Below are 27,944 nucleotides of genomic sequence, written 5' to 3' on the forward strand. Positions count from 1 at the left end.
AATGTGTTCACGTGTGTGTATATATATATATAGTACATATTAAAAAATACACACACATGTATGTTTAGGTCAGAGAATATTACGTGCAGGTTGGTCAACAGTATTTAGTGAGAAAGATGTCCATAAAACATCAGGTTCTAATGAGCAGCCACATCTGTATTTCTGAGAAACTCAGTACAGCAATATTCAAAAGTACCATTTAAGAGACTGTTTTTTTGTTATGTGGAGGAGCTACCACTTGAAGAAAGCAAACTGTTCAATGCTAAAAGATGGTACCAGGCAGGCGCTTAAATACAGATGAGCTGGAGTGTTCTTAGAAAGAAACCATTGCAATCAGCTATGTTGGAAGAGTAGACAAAAGGAAGTCTGTTGAGTGGTAGGGATGGAGAGTGCTGTGCCTAACTTTCCATGATTCCAGCCAGCTAGGGCTCCTCATGTCCAGTTTTTTCCTCCCGAGGCCTGGCTCCACCGAATATGGCTGAGTTCGGATTGGCTACCTGGTTAAGTGGGGCAGCGACTGTGCGAGGTTTAAGCTGCAGTCTGGGTCTCTGTGCCCGCTCCTCTGAAAGACACAAGACCAAAGGAAAATTAATTTTAACAGTGCAGCAATACAAAATATGAATTGGAAATTGATGACATTGCTTAGAAAATAGAAATTATTGTGATATCCGCAAAATAAACATCAACAGTTTGCCCACTTGTGTCAGCTGAGAAATACATTAGCAGAGAACAAAATGGAAATAGGCATCGGCTGTGACTGAAGTGCAGACTCTATTCCTCTTCTTTTCAATCAGAAAAATTTAACACTGAACCAAAAAAGATATAGTTGAGGTAAATACATGTGATGTCACAAGGTGGTTTCAGGAGCCGCCTAAAAGTGATGGGGTGCAGTTTACAGTGGAAATTCTAGACCTTAGCGTCTATATAGCTGATATCACAGTCATTTTATTTCAATTGGATCTCATACATATATGAGTAACTCTTGTGTATAAGATGTGTAAGTATATTTAACATGGGATTTGAATGCACACTTGGCCCAAACATTATGAAGCAGAGATTCTTTATTTCACTGGCATCAGAGCATTAAAAACATGAAGTGAAATTTACAAGGAAGTATTCACATACAATGAAGCCTATAGTTTACACAGAATTCAGGAATACTTTGTCTGTCTGCTCCTTCTTCCTACGAGCCCTCTTTCCCCAAAAAAAACCCCATTGTCCAGAGAGGGGCCATTTGACTACTCCAGCTGCCCTCCTTCACTATCGCCACCTGCTGCTCAAGTTCCCTGCTCAGCTCCCTCCCTCATGTAGTAGCCTTCTGCAGGAGGTTCTGTTGCACACTTCCATGCTTGAAATTTGCCATCCCACCAACTACAGATAGCGCACAGTCACTGTTTGCTAAGCAGTTACACGATTAGCAAGTTCAATTGCGCCATAATGGTTTGAATATTTTGAGCTCACATAATGGCAGTGTTCACTTCTTGCATCACGAATCTGAGCATATGGTAAGAGTTGGGTTGAAACCAGCATTTGCTCAAAAAGACCTCCTGAGGCTCTCAACTGTATCACTAATTGCCAAAGGATCCAGGATCTGAGGCAGGTCACCCACATTGGGCTCGGTTAGGTCTCCAGGAGTTGTATGATTGGCAGCACTTGTTGCTTCCATTTCCACCTGATGTAGATCCTTCCTGCACCCTTTTTCAGGGCAGGAGTAAGCCTCCTCATACTGGATGCCATCATGTACAAACACATCAAGCTCCCCAACATTGTTGAGTGAGCTGCTTCCCTCCACATCATCAAACAGACTCTTGGCCTTAAGCAACCCTCTTTCTATTTTCCTTAGCTGTCCTCCAGCTATCAGTTTAACAACTTTCCTGTCTCTAGTCGCTTGGTGATTCTGTGGGGTTCAGGATCACATACATTCTCTGTCTGAATCTGACCACATATATTCTGATTTTGGAAGAACACACTTGCACCAATTGGAAGGTGAGTTCTCTCAGTCTTTTGATCATTCAGTGTTTATCTTCCCAGCATTTCCCTCTCATTTTTCTTGGACACCATCTCAAATGCCAGGCTTGACCTCGTGTGATGCTTAGTCACGCATTTATTGACCTAGCCATCTCGTGTGATTAGCCCAAAGAAATGGCTCAAGGTAAAGACTAGATCTTGGCCAAAGAAGAGAAAGAGAATATCTTACAGATGATTGCAGGGTGCTACGATAAATATAAACCAGCTCCAGATGATACTCAGGTGACTTTCATTTACTCCTACAGGCAAGGTGCAAGATTGTCAACCAGAGTGTGGTTGAAGTGTTCACACTGTCCATTTCCCTCTGGATGACGGAGGTACTGCGGTTCTTAGCAACGCCACTGATGTTGCAAAGTTCCTCTCGGATCTTGGTTCTCAACAACTGTACTCACAATCACTATGAGTCCAAGATATCACTGTAAATCTGATATGATCACTGCATTTCTAACGTGATCATAGCGAGTTGGCTGCATGGTGGCACACTGGTTAGCACTTCTGCCCCACAGCGCCAGAGGCCTGGGTTCAATTTCACCCTCAGGCAACTGTCTGTGTAGAGTTTGCACATTCTCCTGTGTCTGCGTGGGTTTCCTCTGGATGCTCCGGTTTCTTCCCATAGTCCAAAGATGTGCAGGTTAGGTGGATTGGCCATGCTAAATTGCTCATAGTGTGGAGGGATGTGCAGGCTAGGAGAAGTAGCCATTGGAACTGCAGGGTTACATGCATAGGGAAGGGGGCAGGTCTGGGCGGGATGCTTTTTAGAGGGTCAATGTGGACTTGATGGGCTGAATGGCCTGCTTCTACATTGTAGGGATTCTATAATTCTATGATCTGCCAAACTCAATCTGCTACACTTAGCAGTGATCGTACATGATTTATAAGAACATCGGGATATTCCTGAACACGTTCAACCCCAACACCACAGGTATTCTTGATGTCTTTACTTCCATTTTAGTCAGGTTACAAGCTACCTGAAAGCCCAGGCTATGAAATGTGCAACTGAAGACATATAGGAGGAGGTCGATGTCGCCATGATAGGGGATCTAACACTGCAAAGCAAAAACTCGGATGAGGGAAGAAACGTTAATCATCTCACACTCATGTCACACTTCTTTCCTGATCTTAGGAATCTTCTCTTTCTCCATGATCTGGGTTATCTGATCCCATCCTGCGCTTCAAAGAAAGATACCTGAGCTTTGTCACTGTTAAGCCTCCTCAATTCCATTTTGGATGTTCCCATCCCTCATTGCTAGGCAGTTCATTAATTGCTAAAACCTGGTCAGTTTGAACAATCAGACGATGATAGTCCAAAACTGGACAGCATAGGGTTAAGCTGAAAGGGGAAAGATTGAAGGAGGGATCTAGGAGGATGATGTGATAAAAACAATTTCACCAGATCCAGGGATATAGCAACCATGTCCTCCGCTTGGGTTTGCTTGTACTCATAAAACCTCTGTTGTAGCTGTGACAAGCTGCTGCTCTCCCCAAAACCACATGGCAGTACCTCAAAGATCTGCTGTGGTCTTTTATGCATATGTACCTCTTCTTAATAGTTTCCAATAGCCTTACCTATACAGATGTTCCATCACAAACACTGCCTGCTCACTTGTGCTGAGGCTCCTGGACATTACATCCACCTAGGTCTCCTCAATCCAGTCTTCAGTTGCTGGATCTTCAGGTTTTTCTGGTTATGTCCCAGATCTGTACAGCTTCATACTCACTGGCAGAATAATCCAGATTCCTTGGGAGTTGCCACAGTCCACATTGTCTCCTTTCTTGAAGACAGTGGTAATGGCAGCATCCCTGAGATCAGCAGAGATTCCCTCCTTTGTCTCAGATTTTCAGGAACAGTTGAAGGAAATGACAGGTAAGCTCTGCTCCTCCAAGTTTTACTGCTGGAATCCGTTCTACTCCTGTGGCTCTTCCATTCTTCATGTGTGTTTTGGCGACTTCAATTTCTGCCACACTAGATGGGAGTCCAAGATCATCTTTGATGGGGAGTTGGGGGATTTCCTCAAACATGCCCTCATCGATGATTGCACCATAGTTGAGGAGTTCTTTGAAATGTTCTCTCCATCGAAGGCCGATGTTTTCTCTATCTCTCAAAAGGGTGCCACCCTTATTCTGAATCTCTTTGAGGCCAAGGGTGTTGGGTCCATATATTGACTTGGTGGCACTGAAGGAACCCCGGGTGTTATGCCTGTTTAGCAAGGAGTTGCAACTCCTTAGCTTTCTCAGTCCACTATTGGTTCTTGATTTCCCTCATTCTTCTTTGTACCTCCGCCTTTGCCGTTTGACGAGTTTTCTGCTTTGCCAGGAAGATCATTGCCCAAAACCTCACTAGGCACCTTCTCCCAGTCTCTGAGGAAATCCTTCCTGAAAGCCAGTGAGGCTTTTGACCAAACTGTGCAGCTAGGACATGATTTTCACTCTCAACAACTCCAAGAGAAATGACAAAAATTAACACCAATCACTCTAATCAATCGCCTTCATCAATCTGACCAAGGCTTTTGACACAGTCAGTCAGGAAGTGCTATGGAAGATCCTGTCGAAAGCTGGCTGTCCAGTGAAATTCAACAACATCCTCCGTCTCCTCCACGACAAAGTCTTGGCAACAGTCCTCACCAAAGGTAAAATGACAGGGTCCTCTGAGGTCAAGATAGGGGTCAAGCAGGAATGTGTCATCGCCCCTACCCTTTTCGCTATCTTCATCACTAACATTCTTCATCTTGTCAAGATGAAGCTTCCCAGATGTGTGGACATTGTCTACAGGATGGACAGAAAACTTTTCAATCTCAACCAGTTGAAATCCAAGAAGAAAATAACACCAACCCTACTTGTAGAACTTCTGTTCCATTTATTTGATGAACCTATGAAAGACAGTTGCTTTCACTGTTGAGTATTTCCAGCATTATCTGTTTTTGTTACAGATTCCCAGCAACTGCTTTAAACTTTTGCCCACTTGTACGTAACCCACTTCAGTCAAACATCAAAATTCTGAGAAATCATAAAACAATATGCATGACAGTTTTAGTTTAAAAAGAGATTAAAAACTTGGTCACTTTTCACTAGACAAAATGTTAAAGGATGTCAGAGTTATATGTTTAGAATTAGGAGAGATTTTGATAAGGTAATTTACAGGTTCAAACTTGTTCCTTCCAACAGGCCAACGGTAATTTATAAGGTAATTTATAACTTCTCTCCACAGATGCTGCCAGACCTGCTGAGCTTTTCCAGCAATTTCTATGTCTGTGTTTGTAATTTATAAGGCTGTCCTTTCATCAACTAGTGGCATTTTTGTGCAGTGTACAGGGAACGGGCAACCAGCAGAACTATCAAGGGCTGAGTGACAAAGACTGTGGGTGGGGCCATGACCAGAACATCACAAAAGAATATTAATATCACTATATATAAAGTAAAATATTTCTTTGAGCAACTGTGCGCATGCAATACCTGCCAACCATACTCCCAATATTAAAGAATTTTAATGAACAGGAACCTGATCATAAATACAAAATAAGGTAAATGTACCAAACATAATTGAATAAATGAGTACCTTCTGTTGCCTCTCTGAATTCCATACAGGAGCCATGAGAGGGTCCATCTCTAGACCGGCCTCCTCGTCTGTCTCCAAGGCGAGCACCTCTGGACCTACTTCCTCCAAATCCAACCATAGACCGGTCACCATAGTCTTCATCTCTGAAACCTATGCAAGAGACAATCCAAGAAAGTAAAATCAAAGGACTTTTAGGCAAGGCCTGAACAGTAATGCTACAGTTGAGTCAACTGTTCTGAGTTGACATTGTAGCACAGTATCATTCAATGCAAAGGCTCTGAGATAATGATTGTAAGTTGGTTTGTTGGAGATATGAAGTGTTTTAAAATATTAATTCAAACCATTTATGACAACTCACTTGTCAATGTGGATATTTTACTGAAGACCCATTTCATGCAGAATGAGAATAGGTCTGCTCCTTTCAATAGGCCATATAGAATACAGTATTCCAGACCAAAGTACGCACCTACCAACAGGACATGTTCAATTCAATATAATGGGCCCAAGTCTGCTCCTTCCAACAGTCTATGTAGAATTCAGCATTACTGACCCCAGTACATTCCTTCCAACAGGTTATGTAGAATTCAGCATTAAAGACTAAACTACACTCATTTCATCAAGCCTTGCAGAATTCCACATTACAGACACAAGTGTGCACCTACCAACCGACCACATAGAATTCAGTATTACAGATTCAAGTACACTCCTTCCAATAGGCCATGTAGAATTCAGCATTACAAATCTGGTACTTCCAACAGGCTATGTAGAATTCCATGTTACAGACCAAAGTACTCTCCTTCTAACAGGCATTGCAAAATTACAGACAGAAGTAGACTCCTTCCAACAGGCTATTTAGAATTCCATGTTACAGACCAAAGACTCAAGTATGTTCCTTACAACAGGCTACATAGAATTCAGTGTAAGAGTCCCAGGTCTCTTCCTTCTAATAATTGATGTAGAGTTCAGATCACAGATCCAAGTACAGTCCTTATAAGAGGCCAGAGAATTCAGTGTTACAGACACAAGACCAATACTTCAAACAGGACATGCAGACCTAAGTCTGCTCCTTCCAAAAGTCCATCAAGAATTCAGTGTTATAGACCCAGGTCTGCTCATTCCAATAGATCTTTCAGTGTTCAGTATTACAGACCTAACTCTGCTACTTCCGATAGTCCGTGCAGAATTCAGTATTACAGCCCCAAGTATGCTTATTCCAACAGGCCACGTAGAATTCAGCATGAGACAGGAATCTGCTCATTCCAAAATGTCATGTAGAATTCTGCACCCAAGTATGCTCCTACTAACAGTCTATGTAGAATTAAGTTTTAGTAATACATGCCTATTCCTTCCAACAGGCCATTTAAAATTCATATTATAGTTCCACGTACACTCCTTCTAACAGACCATATAGAATTCGGTTTTACTGACCTGAGTCTGCACTTTCTACAGGCCACGTAAGGTGCAGGACTATACACCAAAGTCTACTTTTCCAACAAGCCATGTGGAATTCTGCATTACAGACCCAACTATGGTCCTTCCTACAGTCCATGTAGAATTCAGAACTTTGGACCCAATCTGCTCCTTCCAATAGACAATGTAGAATTCAGCGTTATAGCCCCTATACATTCCTTCCAACAATGTTTAAAATTCGTTTACAGGATGAGAGCTCGCTGGCTAGACCAGCATTTATTGCCCTGAGGGCTGTGAGTCTGGAGTCACATGTAGGCTAGACCAGGTAAGGATGACAGCTTCCTTCACTAAAGGGCATTAGTGAACCAGACCGGTTTTTTCCGACAATCAACAATGGATTCATGGTCAGCGTTAGACTCTTGATTCCAGAGTTTATTTAAAATTGTTTTCAAATTCCACCATATGCCTTGGCGGGATGCAAATCCTGGTCCCCAGAACATTATAAGGGTTTCTGGATTAACAGTTCAGTGATAATACCACTAGGACATCACCTCCCCAATGTCCAGGCAGAATTCAGTGTAAATGCCCCAGGTCTGCTCCATCTTAACGTGTAGGATTCATTAGTACTGACCAATGACTTCAACTTCCACAGACCACATAGGATTCAGTATGACAGACCAAAGTGTGCTCCTTCCACCAGGCCATCTAGAATTCAGTATTCACATCCAGTATGCTCCTTCTAAAAGAAAATGTGGATTTCAGTATTACAGAAAAAAATCTGCTACTTCCAGCATGACAGTATTACAGCTCAGTATTACATACCCAAGTCTGCACCTTCTAACTGGCCATTCAGAGTTCAATATTATAAACCAGAGTCTGATCCTTCCAACAAGTCATTTAGAATTCTGTCTCACAGATCTCAAAATTCTCCTTCCAATAGCCCATTTAGAATTCTGTATTACAAACCCAAGTATGCTCCTTCCAACAAGCCATTTAGAATTCAGTATTACAGACCCAGGTATGCTTCTTCAAACAGTCCGTGTAAAATTCAGAATTACTCAAACAAGTCTGTGCTTTATAACAGTCCATATAGAATTAGGTATTAATGACCTGAGCCTTCTCCTTCCTACAGACCATGTAGAGTTCAGTATTACAGACCCAGCCATGGTCCTTCCAACAGTACATGCAGAGTTCAGTACAACAGATCAAAGACCACTCCTTCAAACAATCCCTTTAGAGTTAGGTATCGGAAACACGTGCCTGTTCCTTCCAACAGGCCACCTAAACTTCCATATTACAGACTGAAGTCTGCTCCTACCAACAGACCATGTAGAATTTAGCACTATAGACATAAGCACATTTTTAAAAATTAATCTGTGGGATGTGGGCGTCACTGGCTGTCCAGCATTTATTGCCCATTCCAAGTCGCCCTTGAGAAGGTGGTGGTCAGCTGCCTTCATGATCCACTGTGCATTGCTCCACAATGCCATTAGGGAGATAATTCCAGAATTTTAACCCAGCAACAGTGAAGGAACAACAATATATTTCCAAGTCAGGATTGTGAGTGGCTTGGAGGGGATCTTGAAGGTGATGGTGTTCCATGTATCTGCTGCCCTTGTCCTTCTAGATGGAAGTGGTTGTGGGTTTGGAAGATGCTGACTGAGGACCTTTGGTGAATTTCTGCCGTACATCTTGTAGATAGTACACATTGCTGCTACTGAGTGTTGGTGGCGGAGAGAGTGGATGCTTGTGGATGTAGTGCCAATCAAGTGATTTATTTGTCCTAGATGGCGTTGAGCTTCTTGAGTATTGTTACAGCTGCACTCATCCAGACAAGTGGGGAGCATTCCATCACACTTCTAACTTGTTCCTTGTAGATGGTGGAGAGCTTTGGGGAGTCAGGAGGTGGGTTACTCGCTGCAGTGTTTCTACCCTTGACCTGCTCTTGCAGCTACCGTGTTTATGTGATGAGTCCAACTGAGTTTCTGGTCAATGATGACCTCCAGGATGTTTATACTGGGAGATTCAGTGATGGTAACACCATTGAATGTCAAAGGGGTGGTATTTAGATTGTCTTTGTTGGTGACAGTCGTAGCACAGCATTTGTGTGGCGTGGATGTTATTTACCATTGTCAGTCCTGGATATTGTCCAGATCTTGTTGCATTTGAACATGGATTGCTTCAGTATCTGAGGAGTTGTGAATAGTGCTGAACATTGTGCAATCATTGGCGAACATCCCCATTTTTGACCTTATGATGGAGGCAAGGTCACTGATGAAGCAGTTGAAGATTGTTGGGCTTAGGATGGGACACTGAGGAACTCCTGCAGAGATATCCTGGAGCTCAGATGACTGACCTGTAACAACCACAACAATCTTCCCATGTGGCAGGTATGACTCCAACCACCAGAGAGTTTGCCGCTGATATCCATTGATTCCAGTTTTGCTACGGCTCCTTGATGCCACGCTCAGTCGAATGCAGCCTTGACGTCAAAGGCTGTCACTCTCACCTCACTCATGGAATTCAGCTCTTTTGTCTATTTTTGAACCAAGGTTACAATGAGGTCAGGAACTGAGTGGCCCTGGTGGAACCCAAACTGGGGGTCACTGAGCAGGTTATTGCTGAGCAGGTGCTGCTTGATAGCACTATTGGTGACATCTTCTTTCCTGAAGATCGAGAGTAGATTGATGGGGCAGTAATTGGTTGGGTTGGATTCCTTCCAATATTCTTTCCAACAGTGCTATAGACTCAAGTCTATTCTTTCCAAGAGGCCATGCAGATTTCAGTATAACTGACCTAAGTCTCCTGTTTCCAACTAGCCATGTAGAATTCAGAATTACACAACCAAATTGGTTCCTTCCAATTGACGATGTAGAATTCATTACTACAGACCTGAACATGACAGACCCAACTAGACACCTTCCAACGAGACATGTAGAATTCAGCATGATAGATCCAAATATAATCCTTCAAAAAGCCATGTTCAATTCTACATGAAATATCATATGACACTCCTTTCAACAAGCCATGTACAGTTCAGAATTTCAGATCCAAGACTGTTGCTTCCAATTGGCCATATATAGTTCACAATTACAGACCAAAGAATGCTACTTCCAGAGCTCATTTAGAATTCAGTATTACATACCCAGGCATGCTCCTTCGATTAGTCCATGTAGAATTCAGCATTACATAACGAAGTCTGTTTCTTCCAACAATCCATTACAGACCTAAGCCTCACTCCTTCCTGCAGGCCATGTAGGGTTCAGCATTATAGACCAAAGTCGACTTTTCCAACAGGCCATGTAGAGTTCATCACTGCAGACCCAAGTCCACTCCTTCCAACAGTTCATGTAGATTTCATTATTACAGAACAAGTCTGCTCCTTCCAACAGGCCATTTGGAATTCTGTATTACCCACCCAAGTACAGTCCTTCCAAACAGAAAATTTGGATTTCAATATTATAGACCAACCATTGCTATTTCAACATGGCATGTAGAGCTCATATTACACAATCAATACACACCTTCCAACAGGCCACAGAGAATTTATTTTACAGACCCAACACTAGAACACCCAACAGGCCTTGTGGAGTTCAGTACGACAGATCTTATTCTGCTCGTTCCAAAAGGTCATTTAGGGTTCAGCATTTCATACTCAAGTCTGCTACTTTCAACAGCTCATGTAGAATTCAGAATTACAGACCCAAGTCCAATTCTGCCAACAGTCCCTATAGAATCAGGTGTTGCAAGAGGCCATGTAGAATTCAATATTATAGACCAAGGCGTGTTCAATATTAAAGACCAAAGTCTGCACCAACTAACAGGTCATTTATTTATAGTTCAGTTTTACACACCCAAGTTTGACACTTCCAATGGGCCATTTATACTTCAGAATTACAGGAGCTCAGTGGTTAGAACTGCTGCCTGACAGCACCAGGATCCCTGGTTTGATTCTAGCCACAGGCAACTATCTGTATGGAGTTTGCATATTCTCCCCGTGTCTGCGCGGGTTTCCTCTTGGAGCTCCAGTTTCCACCCATGGTTCAAAGATGTGCAGATTAGGTGGACTGGCCATGCTAAATTGCCCACAGAGTCCAGGGATGTGCAACCTAGGTAGGTTAGCTCATAGGAAATGCATGGTTACAGGGATAGAGTAGAGGGGTGGGTCTGTTTGGGATGCTCTTTGTAGGGTGGTTTGGACTTGATGGGCCAAATGGTCTGCTTCCACACTGTAAGGATTCTATGATTCTAAGTGTGTTCTGACCAACTGGTAATTTGTAGTTGAGTATCACACACCCAAGTGTTACGCTTCCAATGGGCCATTAGGGGTTCAGAATTACAGTTCAAATCCACTTCTGCCAGTAGGTCATGCAGAATTCTGATTTCAGACCTAAGTGTGCTATTTAAAACAGACCATTTACGGTTCAGTATTACAGACCGAAGCCTGCTACTTCCACCAGGCCATGTAGAGCTCAGTATTACAGACCCAAATATGCTCCAACAGTCTATATAGAATTAAATAATGCAGACCCGAGCCTGCTCCTTCTGAAAGACCATTTAGAATTCAGTATGACAGATTTAACACTGCTCCTTCCAACAGGTCATTTATGGTTCAGTATTACAGACCCAAGCTTGCTCCTTCCAATAGGCCATGCAGGATCCTGTTTTACAGAACCAACTATGCTCCTTTGAAAAGGCTATGTAGAGTTCAGTATTACAGATCAGAGCATGATACTTCCAACAGTTCATGAGCAGAATTCCATATTACAGAACCAATGTGCTCCTTCCAAGAGGCCGTGTACAATTCTGTATTACAGACCCAATTCTGCTATTTAGGGTTCAGAACTGCAGAACCAAAACTGCTACATCCAACAGAACTCTATATCACAGACCCAACTCTGCTATGTCCAACACGTCATGCAGAATTCAGCATTTCAGATGCAAAAATGGACCTTCCAACAGGTCATTCTGAGTTCAATGTACAGACTCAAGATTGCTACTTCCCACAGTCTATGTGGAGCTCAGTATAAGTCTGGTCCTTTCAATACAAGATGTAGAATTCAGTATTGCAGAGACAAGGATGCTCCTCCCAACAGGCAATGTATTCCACATTACAGATTCAAGTATGCTCCTTGCAAAAGGACATGTAGCAGACAGCATTACAGACTAAGTAAACACCTTCCAACAGACTACGTAGAACTTATTTTACAAAGCCAGCACCTCAACTTCCAACAGGCCACATGGAATTCAGTATGACAGAGCTCGGTGCGCTCATTCTTACAAGTTATTTAGGATTCAGTATTTCAGACCTAAGTGTGCTACTTCCAGTAGTCCATGCGAAATTAATCTTCAGAGACTGGCATCCCATCACCAATCACTCTGTTTACAAATGCTTAGCCTTTGACAACAGCACTGCCTCTCATTCAGCAACTCAATATCTCCGACATTCACCCTTTATGGTCAGTCAGGTCTCCATGATTGGGGCTAGTAATCTGGTCCAATCAGGGAACTCATATCCTATGAGGTCCAGTTGGCTGCCCCAAACATTACACAAGTAGAATTCAGTATTACAGACCCAACTCCACTCCTGCCAATAGTCTGTGTAGAATTAGGTATTACAGACACAAGTATGCTCCTTCCAAGAGGCCTGTGGTATTCAGTATTACACGCCCAAGTCAGCAGGCCCTATACAGTTCAAACTTAAAGACCCAATGCTGCTCACTTCCAACAGGCCATGCAGAATTCAGCATTACTCAACTAAGTTTGCACGTTCCAAAAGGCCATATAGAACCAAGTATGCTCCTTTGAAATTCCACAAGAGAGACCCAAATATGCTCCTTCCAAAGGGCCATGTAGAGAAATGCATTACAGAACCAAGTAAACACCTCCCAACAGGTCATGCAGAATTCAGGATTACAGGTCCAAATCTGTTCCTTCTAATAGTCCATGTAGAATTCAATATTCCAGAACCAGGCACGCACCTTCCAACTGCCCATGAGAATTTAATATTATAGACTCAAGACTGCTTGTTCCAACAATCAATAGAGAATTCAGTATGATGGACCCAAATATGCTCCTTCCAACAGACCATGTAGAACTCAGTATTACAGATACAATTCTGCTCCTACCACCAGGTCATTTGGAGTTCAGAATTAGCTTGTTGGGAAGAGTGTACTTGAGTCTATAACACTGAACTGTACATTGGCCTATTGGAAGCAGTGTATTTGAGTGGATTTTGTTAAAAACTGGTTCTGTGATCGCTGAAACAGCTGCACCGGTATTGACTTCCATTAGGAATGGGTAACCATTTGACCAGACATTTATTTTGACTGGAACAAAAACAGAAATTGCTGGAAAAGCTCAGCAGGTCTGGCAACATCTGTGGAGACAAATCAGAGTTAACATTTTGGGTCAAGTGACCCGTCGTCAGAACTTAGAATCTGTTCTAAGGAAGATCACTTGACCCGAAACATTAAGTCTAATTTCTCTCTACAGATGCTGGCAGACCTGCTGAGCTTCTTCAGTAATTTCTATCTTTGTTTCTGATTTACAGCATCCACAGTTCTTTTGTTTTCTATTTATTTTGATTGGTTGTGATTTGAATGTTGCTAAGCAATTTAACTGTTCCAAACCAGATGTAGGTGAATTTTTCACTACATGAACTCTCCTGGATATTGGCCTATGAGTTATCTTACTCAATTTAGGTCTAGTAGGACTCTTTAGCTGTCTGCATACCGGCAGCAATTACAATGGCTTGCCAGCTAGGGTCCTGAAGACAATATTAACCATTTGGCCAAGGCTTGGCTTTGTTTCTGGGTTTGCTGTGGGCTGATTTGGAGTCCCTTTTTCAGATATGTCCTGAGTGAGACTTTGCAATTGCCTGCAACCAAGTCGTGTTCCTCAAGCTCAGTTGGCCTGGCGAGGGTGTTCACTTCCATCCGCATACTCCGTAACTCATACGCTCTAATTGCCACATTTTCCAACGTTAAAATAGGTTGTAGCGCCTGTTTGAAGTCCAGTTGGGCATCAACTACGCATTTTGCTTTGTTACATCATTAATCTCACTCTCATTGCCACTGAAATAACTCCACAGAGGCCGGTATCCTGTCACCAAGTCACCCTTTATTTTCACATGGAAAGTCCTTGACTCTAGTACTGCCTCTCAGAGTCAGCTCTGAGATTACTGATACTCCTCTTTTTATCTGTCAGCGAGGGCTCCCTGATTGGGGGTTGCTAATTTGGTCCAATCAGGGAACTCATATTCTATGATGTCCAGTTGGCTGACCTCATTACAATCACTACAATATGGACTATATTTTCCCACCATCTGTAATGAATTCTTAGTGCAGACTATAGCTTACAATTTAGCTTATCTGCCAAAATGTCATGAACCATTTCCTTTTACATATTTCATTGATAAAACGGCTTTCTGCTGCAGTCCCTATAACTATAATGTTCATACTTGTACACACATCTCTGAAGTCATCATTAGTAAACACCTGCTGCTATTATCAGTGAGACATTTTGCCAGTAGTCCAGGTCCAAACTCTATCCCTTTTTCACTACATTATCCACAATTATTTTCTTATCTTTTCTGAGTATTACTGTTGATGGATAAAATCTAATTGCCGAATCTACAAAATATAATTAGAAAATGCTTTTTTCTTTATCTCATACCTTAAAATCCACAGCCAGTATCTCAACCTCTTGCTAAAGGCAGACATACTAATGGTCATTACAGTGTCCTTTGAAGTTTTTTTACAAATCTTACATCTATCACTTATTTCTTCTATGAACTAATAGTACACCCCATCCCTTATTCCTGCATCTTTTACAAAAAGTTTAATCTTTTAGAAGATGGATGAGCAACTTGCCTATGTAATTTCAACACAACTGACATTTTGTCTTCTAAATTGCAACTCCCCAATGTCAACACTTTTTAAATTTCTTTAGTGGAGAGGTTATGTTCTATTAAAGGAATATGATAGTATCCCAATTATGTAAATTGAAAATTCACATATTTTTCAAATACAATGTCATTTTCTATATCCAGTCCCGTGTATGTTTCTTCATTGATCGTCTACCCAATAACAAGGATATCTGACTGGACACTATATTTATACTAATAAAACGATTTTGGTTATTTTACAAGGAATGGCCACTCTTTTCAAAGTCTGTCCATACTTACTACTTCGGCAGAGATTTGGCATTTCCAATTGAAATTTCTGTAATCTTGCATAAAATCTGCTGAATTCTATTACGTATTCTTCTATAGTACTGTCCTCAGTCTTTCTAAATTTAACAAAACCTGACCATGCCTCTTAAACAGTCAATTGAACATGTATTTGATAAACTTTATCTGTGAAAGTCAACCACATTTCCAAACCTTTACCTGAGTTCAAATCATCAGGATACAATCTCAAAAAAATCTTTCCTTATCTTGCTTCTGTACGGTAACAAAGGTACTAAGGTCATATCTTACTTCCTCTTTGGTGAAGAAGTAACCCAGGTCTACATTGTAACTACATTCTTCAAAAAGGTCCATTTTCAGAAAAGAGGACAGTAATCATATCCTCAAACTTTACATTTTGATCCATCCAATCCAGGCTACCAGCAGTATACTCCAAAAGATAACTCCATTTAAACAGAACTCAAGTCCACACTTTTATGTGAGAACCTCATTTCAGTAAGCCACACTCCATAAAACTCAGCTCCTGCTGATTATTAGCTCCTCATATTTATACAACAATTCAAACCCAATTAACTATTAATCAATCACTTGTTTTCTCATTCAAGGAGGACTCAGGCATTTCTTCAGATCATATTAGATGATTACACCCTTGCAGCCTATGTCAATAGTAATATCTCCTGCCATCCAGCCATTCTGCTGCTCCTCTTCCTGCCATTCAGCTACAGTTCTCTCAATAGCAGGTTGCAGCTGTGGATACCGCTTACATTGTTTCAATCTAAGATAGACAAAAATGCCACCAATCCTGATGTGATTCAGAAAAAATCACAAACATAGAAAGTAACCTCTTAGCACAAGTATAATGAACAAACTCTTTCCCACCAGCAGCTGAGAAAACAGTCATGATTAGAAATTATATATTGTAGTATTTCCATGAGTTTGATTCAGCATCCTCAACTGCCATTGTGTTCTCGACTAGCTTTCATTGCTGAGTTTCAAGAATCTAGGGAAATTCATGGATGAAACATTAAAAATTGAGTTATCACTTTAATTGGCAATAGGCAACGTATTTCTCCTGAAGGTCTATACTTATAAGCACCCTCATGTTTGCAATTTCACATAAAAATTGACAGGGGGGTGGAGTTTGCTTTATGATGCATAGTCATTTGTCCTGATTTTTAAACCCAAGCCATGGCAAACCATGTTCGTTGTGCCAGATTAAAATTCCCCCCTCTGTTTTTTAAAAGATTATCTCCTGGTTTAAATACTAATCATTTCCTCAATTTGAAAATTTCTAATTTATTACCTTATTATTTGTCCTACATACTTTATCATCAACTCCAATCTTCAAACTTACAATGTTGTGATCACTACCACTGCCACTTACTTCTCCCATCAGTTCCAGTTCATTACCTATTATAATGATTCCTTTCTTGTTAAACTTCTTACTGAGTGAGAAGGGCTACACTACAAAGTTTCACCCTCTGTTCTCCTTTCATTAATTTATTCCTGCCTGTTCACTTCAGGTTGTTAAAATCCATCCCAATTGTTACTCTATGTCAACTACTCAGTTCAAAGTTGTCTACACATTCCTTTTTCCAATACAGAACTATATATCCAAGTTTGTAGATGATACTAGGTTAGGAGGGTCACTAAGTTGTGTTGCTAGGAGCACTAAGTTACAAAAAGACAGAGTGATTAGGCGAATGGGCAAAATTGGGCAACATGGAGTTCAACATGGAAAGTATGAGGTCATTCACTTTGAAACCATTAATCAGAATTATTTTCTTACAGCAAAGGAAAACATCATATAATTAAGAATTCAAGATACACAAAGCATTAAAGTGAGTGTGTGGATATGCAAAGTGATCATACAGGTTATTAAAATTTTGTCCTTTATCTCAAGGGGGCCAAAGAGAAAACAGCTCACCACCATCTCAAGGGCAATTAGGGATGGACAATAAATGCTGGCCTAACCAGTGACACCCACATCTGTGAATGAATAAGAACATAAAAGGAAGGTAAATATAATTCAATTCGTCATGAATTACACTACACTTCACCACATTAAAGATAGTTTAGTTTTGGACAGTTTGCAGTATAGATTCACCAAAGGAATATCAAAAGAATACCAATGCTTACATCATTAAATGAGGACAGGTTACATAATCTTGGTTTTATAGTCCCTCGAGGTTAGGAGGTTGAGGCTTGATCCTATTAAGATTTGGAAAAGGATAAAGGGATTTGACAGGTACAGCAAAACTATTTCCTCTAGTAACAGAATCTTCAAGCAGTGAGCATTGCCTTAAAATTAGGATCATGTTCAAGAAGCTTTCTTCCCTCCACTCAAAGATCAGTTGATATCTAGAAACTGCAACTTTCAGAACTATTAATCCTACAGTGCAAACTAAATTTCAAATACATCATAGATACTTGGGCAACTTGACTCATTTTAGATACCCAATGCCTAACTGTTTCTGTAGTGATTTCAGAGATCATACGTTTCACATTACTAAAATCAAATGAAACAAGACGACTGTATAAGAAAATTCAGAATTAGTGATCATTCAGGATGAATGGCTGCATTCTTCATGGCACTATTTCTATCATTTACAGTCTACTTGTCAACCAATCAGCACATTTGTCTCATGCAGAATAAATGTTGGTTTTCTCTTGTGAAATGTTCTGATGAGTGCAAGACAAACTATGTATTTTTTAAAGCAATGCTGAAGTTTCGTATAATCAAATAACAATTTGTCAAATTCTGCATCCTGTTTCTTTGTTAATCAATAAACCAGCACATTGCTTGTGCCACAATTAATGTTCCCTCTAAGCAATACAGCCACCCACAGGTCCTACAAACCGATTAGTATGGCTCTGTAGAAAGTCGTTGCCATGCACAGACCTCAGAAAATTAGGGGGAATGTAGTCATTCCCTCACAACACACCTGTTGAATCAGTACCTCTATAGAAATATTGTGATATTCTGGTCAACATTCCTCCCTGAACTAAGAAAGCAAAAGAAAAATAACTGGTCAGTAATCTCATTATTATTTGCAAGACCTTGCTATGCATATTAGCTGCCATGTTTGCCTACATAGCAATGTAACAACTTCAAAAATAGGTCAGCAGTTGAGGGACAGCTTGAGATGTTCTGAGGATGGTATTTCGTAACAGAAATGTAAGCCTTTCTTCTATCTTTCCCATTGAATTTGGTGTGAGCTTTGGACAGGATCTTTGGATAAGAAATACTTTTCAAATATTCTCCCAAGGCAAATCTATGAATTTCTTCCTTTCAAGAATTATAAATACATCAGGCTGACAAGCATCAATTGCTTCAGTAAGTAAAGAAACCAAAAATAAATCTGCAACTCATTGTAGTTTCAGAGAAAGACTGAAGGAAAATGGGCAAAATACTCATCTGTACAAATTGTAAAAACAAACTGTGACATAAGTCAGTACCTGTCCTATTGGCTTGGCTCATAACATGGGAAATAATTTGAACATTTTAAAAGCTGGCACCTGACTCAGCTAAAATTAAGAAGTCGACAATACGGCAAACCAATTCACACTGTCACATTCGAACATAGTAATGTTCGTTTTGCAGTACATCTACATGGAGAAACTCAAGGAACCTCAAAATTTATCAACATACAGGAGGGAACAAGTTTCTCACCTCCTCTGTCATCTGATTTTCTGAAGCCAAAACCACCCTTCTCTTGCTTTCTGCCTTCTGCTATGTCAACCCGAAGAGATCGATCACCAAGAAGCTGTGGGAAAAGAGTGAATATGTTTCTTCTCTGGCATCAACCTTTTAATTAGTTTAATCACAGTCAACTTAAATTCCATCAGATCAAACTTACATCATAGTTAATGGACTTCTTCAGTTCTGGTCCACCTTCCATTGAAACTTGCTTGTCAATATTACAGAAGGGTCAAAGATTACAAAGTAGGTGGCTAGTACACTGTGTTAAATGTCAGTTTAATTTGCCTTTAAATTTTTGTTCATTTCAGGCAACCCAAGATACAGAGTAGATTTTTGCTCGATGTGGAAGCAAATGTTATTGGGAGTGGATGCAAATATGGAAATTGAATCATAAATGAATCAGCCGTATTCTCAATGAATTGCAGAGGAGGATCAAGGGGCCAAACGGCCTTCTTCTCCACCTAATTTATATGATTGTACGTTTGGGTTTCCCAGTGGGAATATATTTATCTATCCCATGTTCTAAAGACTGAATCTGGACACAGGGTACGAAAGATGCTCTGTGTTCTGATTGCTAAATCGTTCTCACATCATTTCTAACTGTTGCTTGTTTTTAATATAATGCAAATTGCTCTCAGGTCACTTTCTGAATAAATACCACAAAACGTTAGTAGAAGTGAGGTTTGCTTCCCGGGAAATGTCCTTGTTAATCTTGTTCTGTTCACAAAAGTCTTTTAAGCATACTGCTTATAAACGATCTATGATATCTGGAGCAAACTTCAAGAATGATGATCTTTTCACACTTGAAAGTAAAAACTTTAACAATAATAAATCAGAAATTCACAAAACAAAGCAAATTCATAAATGGACTATCGAACAGAAGGGCCAAATGTGCATCCCATTCTTGGCAAATATTAATTTAGGTTCCTTATAGTGTTACTATCAGGTCAGGAGGGTGACTCCTGTCTATTTCCTCTCCACATTTGACAGCAACTGGTTTTACTTTTAAAATCTTACACTTGCAAGTTCTATGATTATTTAACTGTTTATATGCTGTGACCATAAAAGACAGGTGTCCTTGAGTGCTTAAAAAGTAAAGATGACTGTTTTTATTTGTTTGCAACCTGTCTAAGTGAATTAATAAAAAGGATCTCAATTCCTCAAACATATACACAGTCAGATTACAGGGTGAGAAGGATAGATAAGGTAATTTAGGGTACAGTAAGAAAGCTGATTTATTGGCTGTTTTTCAGGTTAAATTTGGAGATCCTTTTGCTTTTGGCATCAAGGTGCTCTGAAGATGTAGACAGATGATTTATTTATTCTTCTGGAGAAAGCAGTGCTGGCTTAAGTCCTTTCTAAAATATCTCTCAACTGCTCCTGGTTAGTCAAAATCAACAGATACCATTCAAAAACTTGCAAGTTAAGTTGAGAGTGAGAGAACGAAAAGAAAAGAATCCACTGAACGTCTTGCTCCTTCAGCATTTCAGTTGCTTGCCCTATTCTGCAGAGAAAGCAGGTGCTCAAACACACAAAAGGCTGGTTAGTCAAATGACATTTTCTCTCTAACTACCTAGTTACCCAAATGTGGTTTTGGCTAGTAAATTCCAATGGTGACTTGATTAGAACATAGCTAGGAATTTATCTTTCAGCCAGCATCCCACTGTCCTAATGATTATGGACTCAATGGGCCAAATGGCCAGTAGGGATTCTATGATTCTATAATTATAGAGTCAAAGAGTCAGAGAGATTTACAGCATGGAAACAGGCCCCTCGGCCCAGCTTGTCAATGCTGCCCAGTTTTCACAATTAAATTAGTCCCATTTGCCTGCGTTTAGTCCATATTCCATCCATGCACCTGGCTAAATGTTTCTTAAATGACGAAATTTAGTTGCCTCCACTGCCTCTGGCAGCCCGTTCCATACACTCACTACATTCTGTGTGAAAAAAGTTCCCTCTCTAGACCCTTTTGTGTCTCTTCCCTCTCACCTTAAACCTATGCCCTTTAGTTTTAGACTCCCCTGCCATGGGGAAAAGCTGTTGGCCATCTACCTTATCTATGCCTCTATAAGGACACCCCTCAGTCTCCTAAGCTCCAGGAAAAAAAGTCCCAGCTATCCAACCTCTCCTTATAACTCAAACCTTCCAGTTCAGGTAGCATCCTAGAAAATCTTTTCTGCGCTCTTTCTAGTTTAATAATATCCTCTCGAGAGTAGGGTGACCAGAATTGCTCACAGTATTTCAAATATGGCCTCACCAATGTGTTGTACAGCTCAACAAGATATCCCAACTCCTATATGCAGTGCTTTGTTGCAGAGGACTCAGTGAGCATTTCATTGAGGAAATGAAATTTGAGAGAAACGACAAATAGGTACACACAATAACATACATGGTGAATTAAAAAAGGTGGAGTTGCCATAGTCCCAGAGGACAATAGTGCTGCTCTCTCATTACAGAGAGAAGAGTGGTGGTGGTTTAACCTGAGGATCACCACACCTCATGCAAAGAGCAAAGTTGAGATGGTGGGACTTTCATAGTAATCTTGGTTGATTTGGAATTAAACTTTTGGGGAGTCAGTTAGCTCAGTTGACTAGACAGTTGGTTTGTGATGTAGAGTGATGCCAACAGTGGGGATTCAATTGCCATACTGGCTGAGGTCAGCATGAAGGTCCACCTTCTTGACCTCACACCTTACTTGAGGTGTGGTAACCCTCAGGTTAAACTCACCACCGATTGTCTCTCTCTAATGGTGGAGTGTGACTACGGCAACTTAGTGTATTAAGAAGCCTGTTGTCAAGGAACAAGGAGAAGTCAAGCACTAACTTTCTACAGGACTTTTTACAGAACTTGGAACCCATTCTTTCCAACATGGAAATGGTTGCTACCTCCATCAGAATCCTGTAAACCCAACCATACTGCACATAATGGCTGATGTCTCAGATTCTTTCACAAGTCTGAATGGACATACAACATAAAAGTAGAAGTACAGTTTTCCATCATTCAATATATCATAATTTCACACCTAGCTTTGTATCATCAACAAACTTGGATATATTACTCTGTGTATTTTCAATTCATTAATATACATCACCCCCATGCCCCCACCCGACTCACACAAGTCCCAGGCAGTGTTGAGCCCTGCCTATATCATTAATATAGACTGTAAATAGCTGAAGTCCCAGCGCTGATCCTTTCAGATCTTGATTGTCACAGTTATTCACCTTCACAGTTGAAATACCAGAAAAATAAACTGTTCTAGCATGGAAAAAGAAAAGAAAATTAACAACCAATGGATGCTGAATAAACATAGAAAAAGAAGAATCTCTTCTGACCAGTTAAAGGGATTGGTCCCTTCTTCAGCCATGTGAAGAGAAGAGTACGTGTTAAATAGAGCTATGAGTTTCAAAAAACCCTGCTAATGTCAAATCAGCTGTGTGAGCTGTTTACACCGCATATTTCTGGCAGCCATTCACTGAGCACCACCACTGTTGTCACCATAAGATGTCCTGAAATCACCCAAAAGCACATCATAGACACAATTTTGCACCCTAACTGGCAGCCACAGAATCCAAATGAAGGGAGCTACCAATTGCAATGTCAGACCATTATACATGATTATATTATTATACACTATTACTTACGACAGGTTGAATGCTCATAATTTAAATGACATGTTTAGTCAGCATGACACAAATTTTATTCTAACATCAAATAAATAATAAATGTACCCCAAAAAAAATGTTCTCAAAAGTCTGGAGTTAGCCCAACATCCTGCTGAAGGAAGTCACTTTCCATTAGAAGCTAGAGTCAAGCTCTGAAATGATTCATGAGGCCAGCATCTGCCTCTCATTTTAAAATCTATCTACTGTACAAAATGATTACACATCGTCCAGTTAAAAATGACACATCAACATTCTCAAATAAGTTATGCTTACATTATGGTTTTCTTTTCTTTCTTCACTCTTTTGTAGGATGTGAGCATCATTAGCAAGGCAAACATTTTTGGCCCTTTCCTACTACTCTTGAACTAAATGAATAACCAGGCCATCTCAATGGGCAGGCAACAGTCAACCACATTGCTGTGGGTCTGGGGCCACATATACATCAAATCGGTTACATATGACAGGTTTCCTTCCTGAGGAACATGACCTAACAAGATGTATTTTCATGACAATCAATGAAAGTTGTCATGGTCACTATCATGAAGACTAACAGTCATTCCAGATTATTAGACATCATTATTAATTTAGAATCCGTTCACAGCAATTTGATAATATTTTGTCGATTGTTACTGAACATACTTACTGCTCCATCATATGTCAATGCTTCTTTAAGAGACTCCAGGTCATCAAATTCTACATAACAAAAACCTAAAAAAAAGTTTAAATTCAATTTACACACTGTATTGATTGCCAGCATAAGCATGTATGCAAACACAATTGCTATAACACTAAATCTACATTATTTCATGAGTTAGAATCACTGAGGTTAGACAAAATAAATTTCACTTTTGCTTAAAGTTGGTAACTTATTCCCCTATTGGAGGTATCAAGGCTGTCATCCATATGTGTACTGTCCATGTCAGGCATAATGTGATAGCAATGCTAATTATTTTTAATCATCCCTCGGTGAGGTTAAGGCCATTATCAGTATGCCTATTTTCACAACTGAGATCATCTGTCTCAGTTAAAACTAGAAATGTGAATTAGGATCTTTCCAGCTTTATATCTCAATGGTTTAGCTGACCGTTGTAGTGCTTATATTGGACTACCTTAAAATTCTATGATCAGTTTCCCTAAAGACTCAGTGAGTGTTCTATTTAGAAATTGAACTAAATGGACCAGGGAGCTAGGCCCATAAACTGATCTCTGGTTTGTGGTAAGCTGCTTTTCTGCTGTAATGGTGGTAAAAGCAATGGAGCTGACCGTGGCCTCAGTGTTGATTGTTGCTAATCAGTGAGTGCTGCTGGAAATGCAGACATCAGGGGCAGGATTATCCCTCAAATGCAGGGAAACCAGGACTGTTTCTTCATTCCTCATTTGTTCCTGGAGGAAAACAGTTATGTTTTGGGAGTTCCTCAAATGGAGCAGATTTCTGGTTCTAATTAAGGGCAGCAGACAGGTTCTTGAGGCTGCAGAGACAGAGGACTTCCAGCTTGGGAAACCCAACAGGCTACAGTAAAATTTAAGTTATAATAAGGGCTCTTCATAGGGAGGCCTTTTTGCCAACATTTTGAAAACTTCAAATAAAAATACATTCGGTAGCTAAATGATCAATGTGGGGATAAGGGGGAAGAGAATCTCTCTACACGGAGGGCCTGAAGATGCTGCCAGAGGGTCGGTCCCAGCTGGGAGCCTGCCTCCAGGCACTCTTCTGTCCCCTGTCATGTTGAGAAACAGGAGGCTGACTAGAAGATCCCAGTTGGGATACTTGGCTGCTTGCCTTGTGGGAGCAAATTGTGTGGCAAATTGCTTTGATGAAAACGGCAGGTGCCAAGAATGGGGTAAGGAAACCAGACCAGTGAGCAAACGGCATAGTCTGGCCCCATCCTCCTCCATCAATAAATTCAATAGGACCCAGAAATTCAGTCCCAGATGTGAACAGGATTTGATTTGATTATTCCAAGAGTTAACCATTAGTGTGAGCAGAATTTCCAAGTCTTAGTACATGAATAAGAATCAAAAGAAGTGCAGATGCTGTAAATCAGAAACAAAAACAGAAGTTGCTGGAAAGGCTTAGCAGGTCTGGCAGCATCTGTGAAGAGAAATCAGAGTTAACGTTTCGGGTCCGGTGACTCCTCCTTGAAATGGTTCTGAGGAAGGGTCACTGGACGCAAAACATTAACTCTGATTTCTCTTCACAGATGCTGCCAGACTGGCTGAGCTTTTCCAGCAACTTCTGTTTTTGTTTTTTAGTACATGAATACTGACTGCAAATGTGTGCTATCAGAACTTATATCATAACCAAAGCAGAGACAGAAAAATAATTCTCCTAGAAGCTCGTGGAAAAGAAGTGTAAAAACGCTTGCAATATTTAACTAGAAGTTTAAGTAAATGGATTAAAGTGTGCTCTAAAGTAGCAGAGAGATGAACTTCAAATCACTATACTTGAATCTGATTATGGTAGTGTAGCAGCAAAATTGGGGCAATAATAACATTTTAATAGTATAACAATTATTTGATTTTTAGAACCAGGGACTTCACCAACATTGAAAATGTAATGATTTTGCTTTCAATTGCAAAAAATTGCAATCAAAGCTTTTTATTTTGTGGACTAAGAGAATTAAAAAATGCTTGTAATGTCCATCAAGATTGATTGTAAGTTATCTGCGTAGGCTATAAGTTATAAAACAAGTGCAAGTTGAAGACTATGCATCTTTAAAAGGGGATAGCTAAATCACAAGTCTATGAAACAAGTTCACATAAAAATAAAAGCCAAAACTTGTTTTGTACTATACCTTTGAACTTGTCTGTTTCTTTGTCTCTGACTAGTCGAACACTCCTTACGTTTAGCTCCTTAAAGATGGCATCAATGTCTCCCTGCACAGTATTAAAAGGTAAATTTCCTATATAGGCTGTGAAAGGAGGTTCTGTGGGTAATTCCTTCTGTTTTCGAGGACCACTGACACGAGATCTTCTGAAACAATAGAAAACATTATTAGAAGTAAAATGTAAACTTTTCAACCTTGAATTCTCAAATCTTTACCTTTTTCCACATCTTTAGCATGATCAAAATTAGATTTGAGCACTTATAATGTATACCATGTGCATAAAACGTGAGATAAATATAAAACAAGGCAGCAGGAGTAGTCCATTCACTGGCAGATCTGATAATCCTCAACTTCACTTTTGTGCCTTTTCCCTAAAACTCTTGATTCCCTAACTGATCTGTCTAGTTTGGCCTTGAATATACTTAATGATCTAGCCTAACAGCCCTCTGCAGTAAAGAATTCCACGGATTCACCACCTCCAAGAGAAGAAAGTCCTCCTCATCGCTGTCGTAAATGTGCAACCCCTTTTTATGAGACTATGCCCTGCAGTCCTAGACTCTCCAGAAGGGCAAACAATCTCTCAAAATCTGTCGAGTCTTCCCAGAATCTGCTATGTTCCAATAAGGTCACCCTTCATTCTTCTAAACTCCAATAAGTACAGGTCAAATCTATTCTTTCAGAGTTCTCTCTTATTTTTATTCTAGTCACATGGGCCTGTGAGACACATGCATGTCAGCAACTTCCGGAACAAAAGTGAATGCTGTCTTCAGTATGCCGTCACCAATCGCGGTGTGTGGAACCATTCAGCAGCTGCACACATGTGCAACCATACATCTTAGAGGGAACATTGTTCTTCCCATAAGACAGTCCCTTCCAGAAATGCATTTCTGAAGAAGGGTCCAGGCCCGAAACGTCAGCCTTCCTGCTCCTCTGATGTTGCTTGGCCTGCTGTGTTCATCCAGCTCTACACCTTGTTATCTCAGATTCTCCAGCATCTGCAGTTCCTACTATCTCTTACATGAATACTGCTGGTAATACCATTCAATGTCAGGGGTGGGGTGGTGAGATGGTCTCTTATTGGAGATGATCATTTCCTGGCAATTGTGTGGTGCCAATGTTACTTGTCACTTGTCAGCCCAAGTCTGGATACTGTTCTACATGCCGTTGTACTTGTGCAGCACTGCTTCAGCATCTGAGGAGTCATGTGAGATAGTCCAGGCACAAAGGACACAATAATCATGAAGAAAAGGACAGAATGCAAATACAGCAGAGGACATCATGCAAAGGAGAACAAGCTATTGTAGGGATAGCACAGCTTTAACTACAGAAAGCAAAAGTGAAAGAAACAGGCAGACGGAGCGAATGAGCAAGCAGTTAAAAGGACGTTGCTTGATGAATGGGAGTGTGAAAGTGCAGAGCTGCGGGCAGCCTCTGGTGGCTGCAAAAGCCTACTGCACCTGGTATTCCCAGGCAGTCTCCCATCCAAGTACTAACCAGGCCTGAGTCTGCTTAGCTTCCGAGATCAGACGAGATCGGGCGTTTTCAGACTAGTATGGCAGTAGGCAATTACTACCTGCATTTCTGACTCCTTGTAGACACATACCCCAGTTTTCATTCTCTTCTGTGCTTTACACCATTTAACTGGAGCCACAAATTTATATCGCACTATTCCTTTCCTTTTGCTCTCCAACCTATTCTCCTTCTCTCTGCTCTCACAGACACAAACTACAACTCTAACACTGCCCATAACAACACACTCTCACAAATCAGACACCACAAACACATTCAACACCATCGTGGCTCATTGCATTCTGGCCTTAACTCCATCATCCTGCCAGCCTCACAATTCCAAAAATCCATCATCCCCCTCCATTAACAAATTCTCTCAATAAGTCACGGGATAAATCGCGCTACTGGTTTCAGCGTTCTACATTGTCTCACGTATATCTTCAAAACTGCCCTTCTTGCACCAGATACTACCTCACCCACTCACTCATTCACCCCCTCCCTCACTCATTCACTCCAAATATCTGCTCCCTCATCACTGACAGTGCCCACCCTCGGGAGGCAGCTTTTTCTCCCGACTACTGTGGCCAATTCTGCTCACAGACCACCATGGGGTCTTTTTCCACGTGTCCACATGCTTTCTGAACATATGTTTTCTTGTGTGTTCACAAACAACTTTTACAAATGCCACAACCTTGTTTCCATGTGCTGCTATTCCTCCCCACCAACCCAGCAAGGTCTCTATTATACACACAAGATCACGACATTACACAGCAACTCGCATCTGCAACTCATCCGCCCTCTCTTAACACAGCTCGCACTAATACACCCGCACACGCTCACCCACTTACATACTCGCACAGCACACTCGCCAGCTTTAGCTTGCCCCTCCATCCAGGTGCTGTTTATTGGCAGCTGAAAATGGGCACCACCTTTTCGAAACTGAAAGGATGTTGCTGAATAAAGGGAGAGTGTTGCTTAGCACTGGAGAAGGGGATAGATAGTTCCATTTGAGACAGCACCACGTAAACAGGGACTATGACGAATACAACAACAGGTTTAT

General features: G+C 40.8%; 1 protein-coding gene and 1 non-coding gene across 2 annotated transcripts; both read right to left on the reverse strand.

Moving 5' to 3' along the window:
* On the reverse strand, positions 1–27,170 carry eif4h (eukaryotic translation initiation factor 4h). The gene is made up of 6 exons (XM_048612396.1): positions 27,139–27,170; positions 25,343–25,521; positions 23,191–23,255; positions 18,856–18,949; positions 5,582–5,731; positions 1–562 (listed from the first exon to the last, which is right to left on the reverse strand). The coding sequence occupies exons 1-6, from the start codon at positions 27,168–27,170 to the stop codon at positions 423–425; spliced, it is 660 nt and encodes a 219-aa protein (XP_048468353.1). The 3' UTR covers positions 1–422.
* LOC125486207 lies at positions 26,821–26,939 on the reverse strand. The gene has a single exon (XR_007264899.1). It is a non-coding gene; the product is annotated as a 5S ribosomal RNA (ribosomal RNA).
* Positions 27,171–27,944: the final 774 nt, after the last annotated feature.

The sequence above is a fragment of the Rhincodon typus genome, chromosome 26 (genome assembly GCF_021869965.1).
Source record: "Rhincodon typus isolate 14 chromosome 26, sRhiTyp1.1, whole genome shotgun sequence".
Classification (NCBI taxonomy): domain Eukaryota; kingdom Metazoa; phylum Chordata; class Chondrichthyes; order Orectolobiformes; family Rhincodontidae; genus Rhincodon; species Rhincodon typus.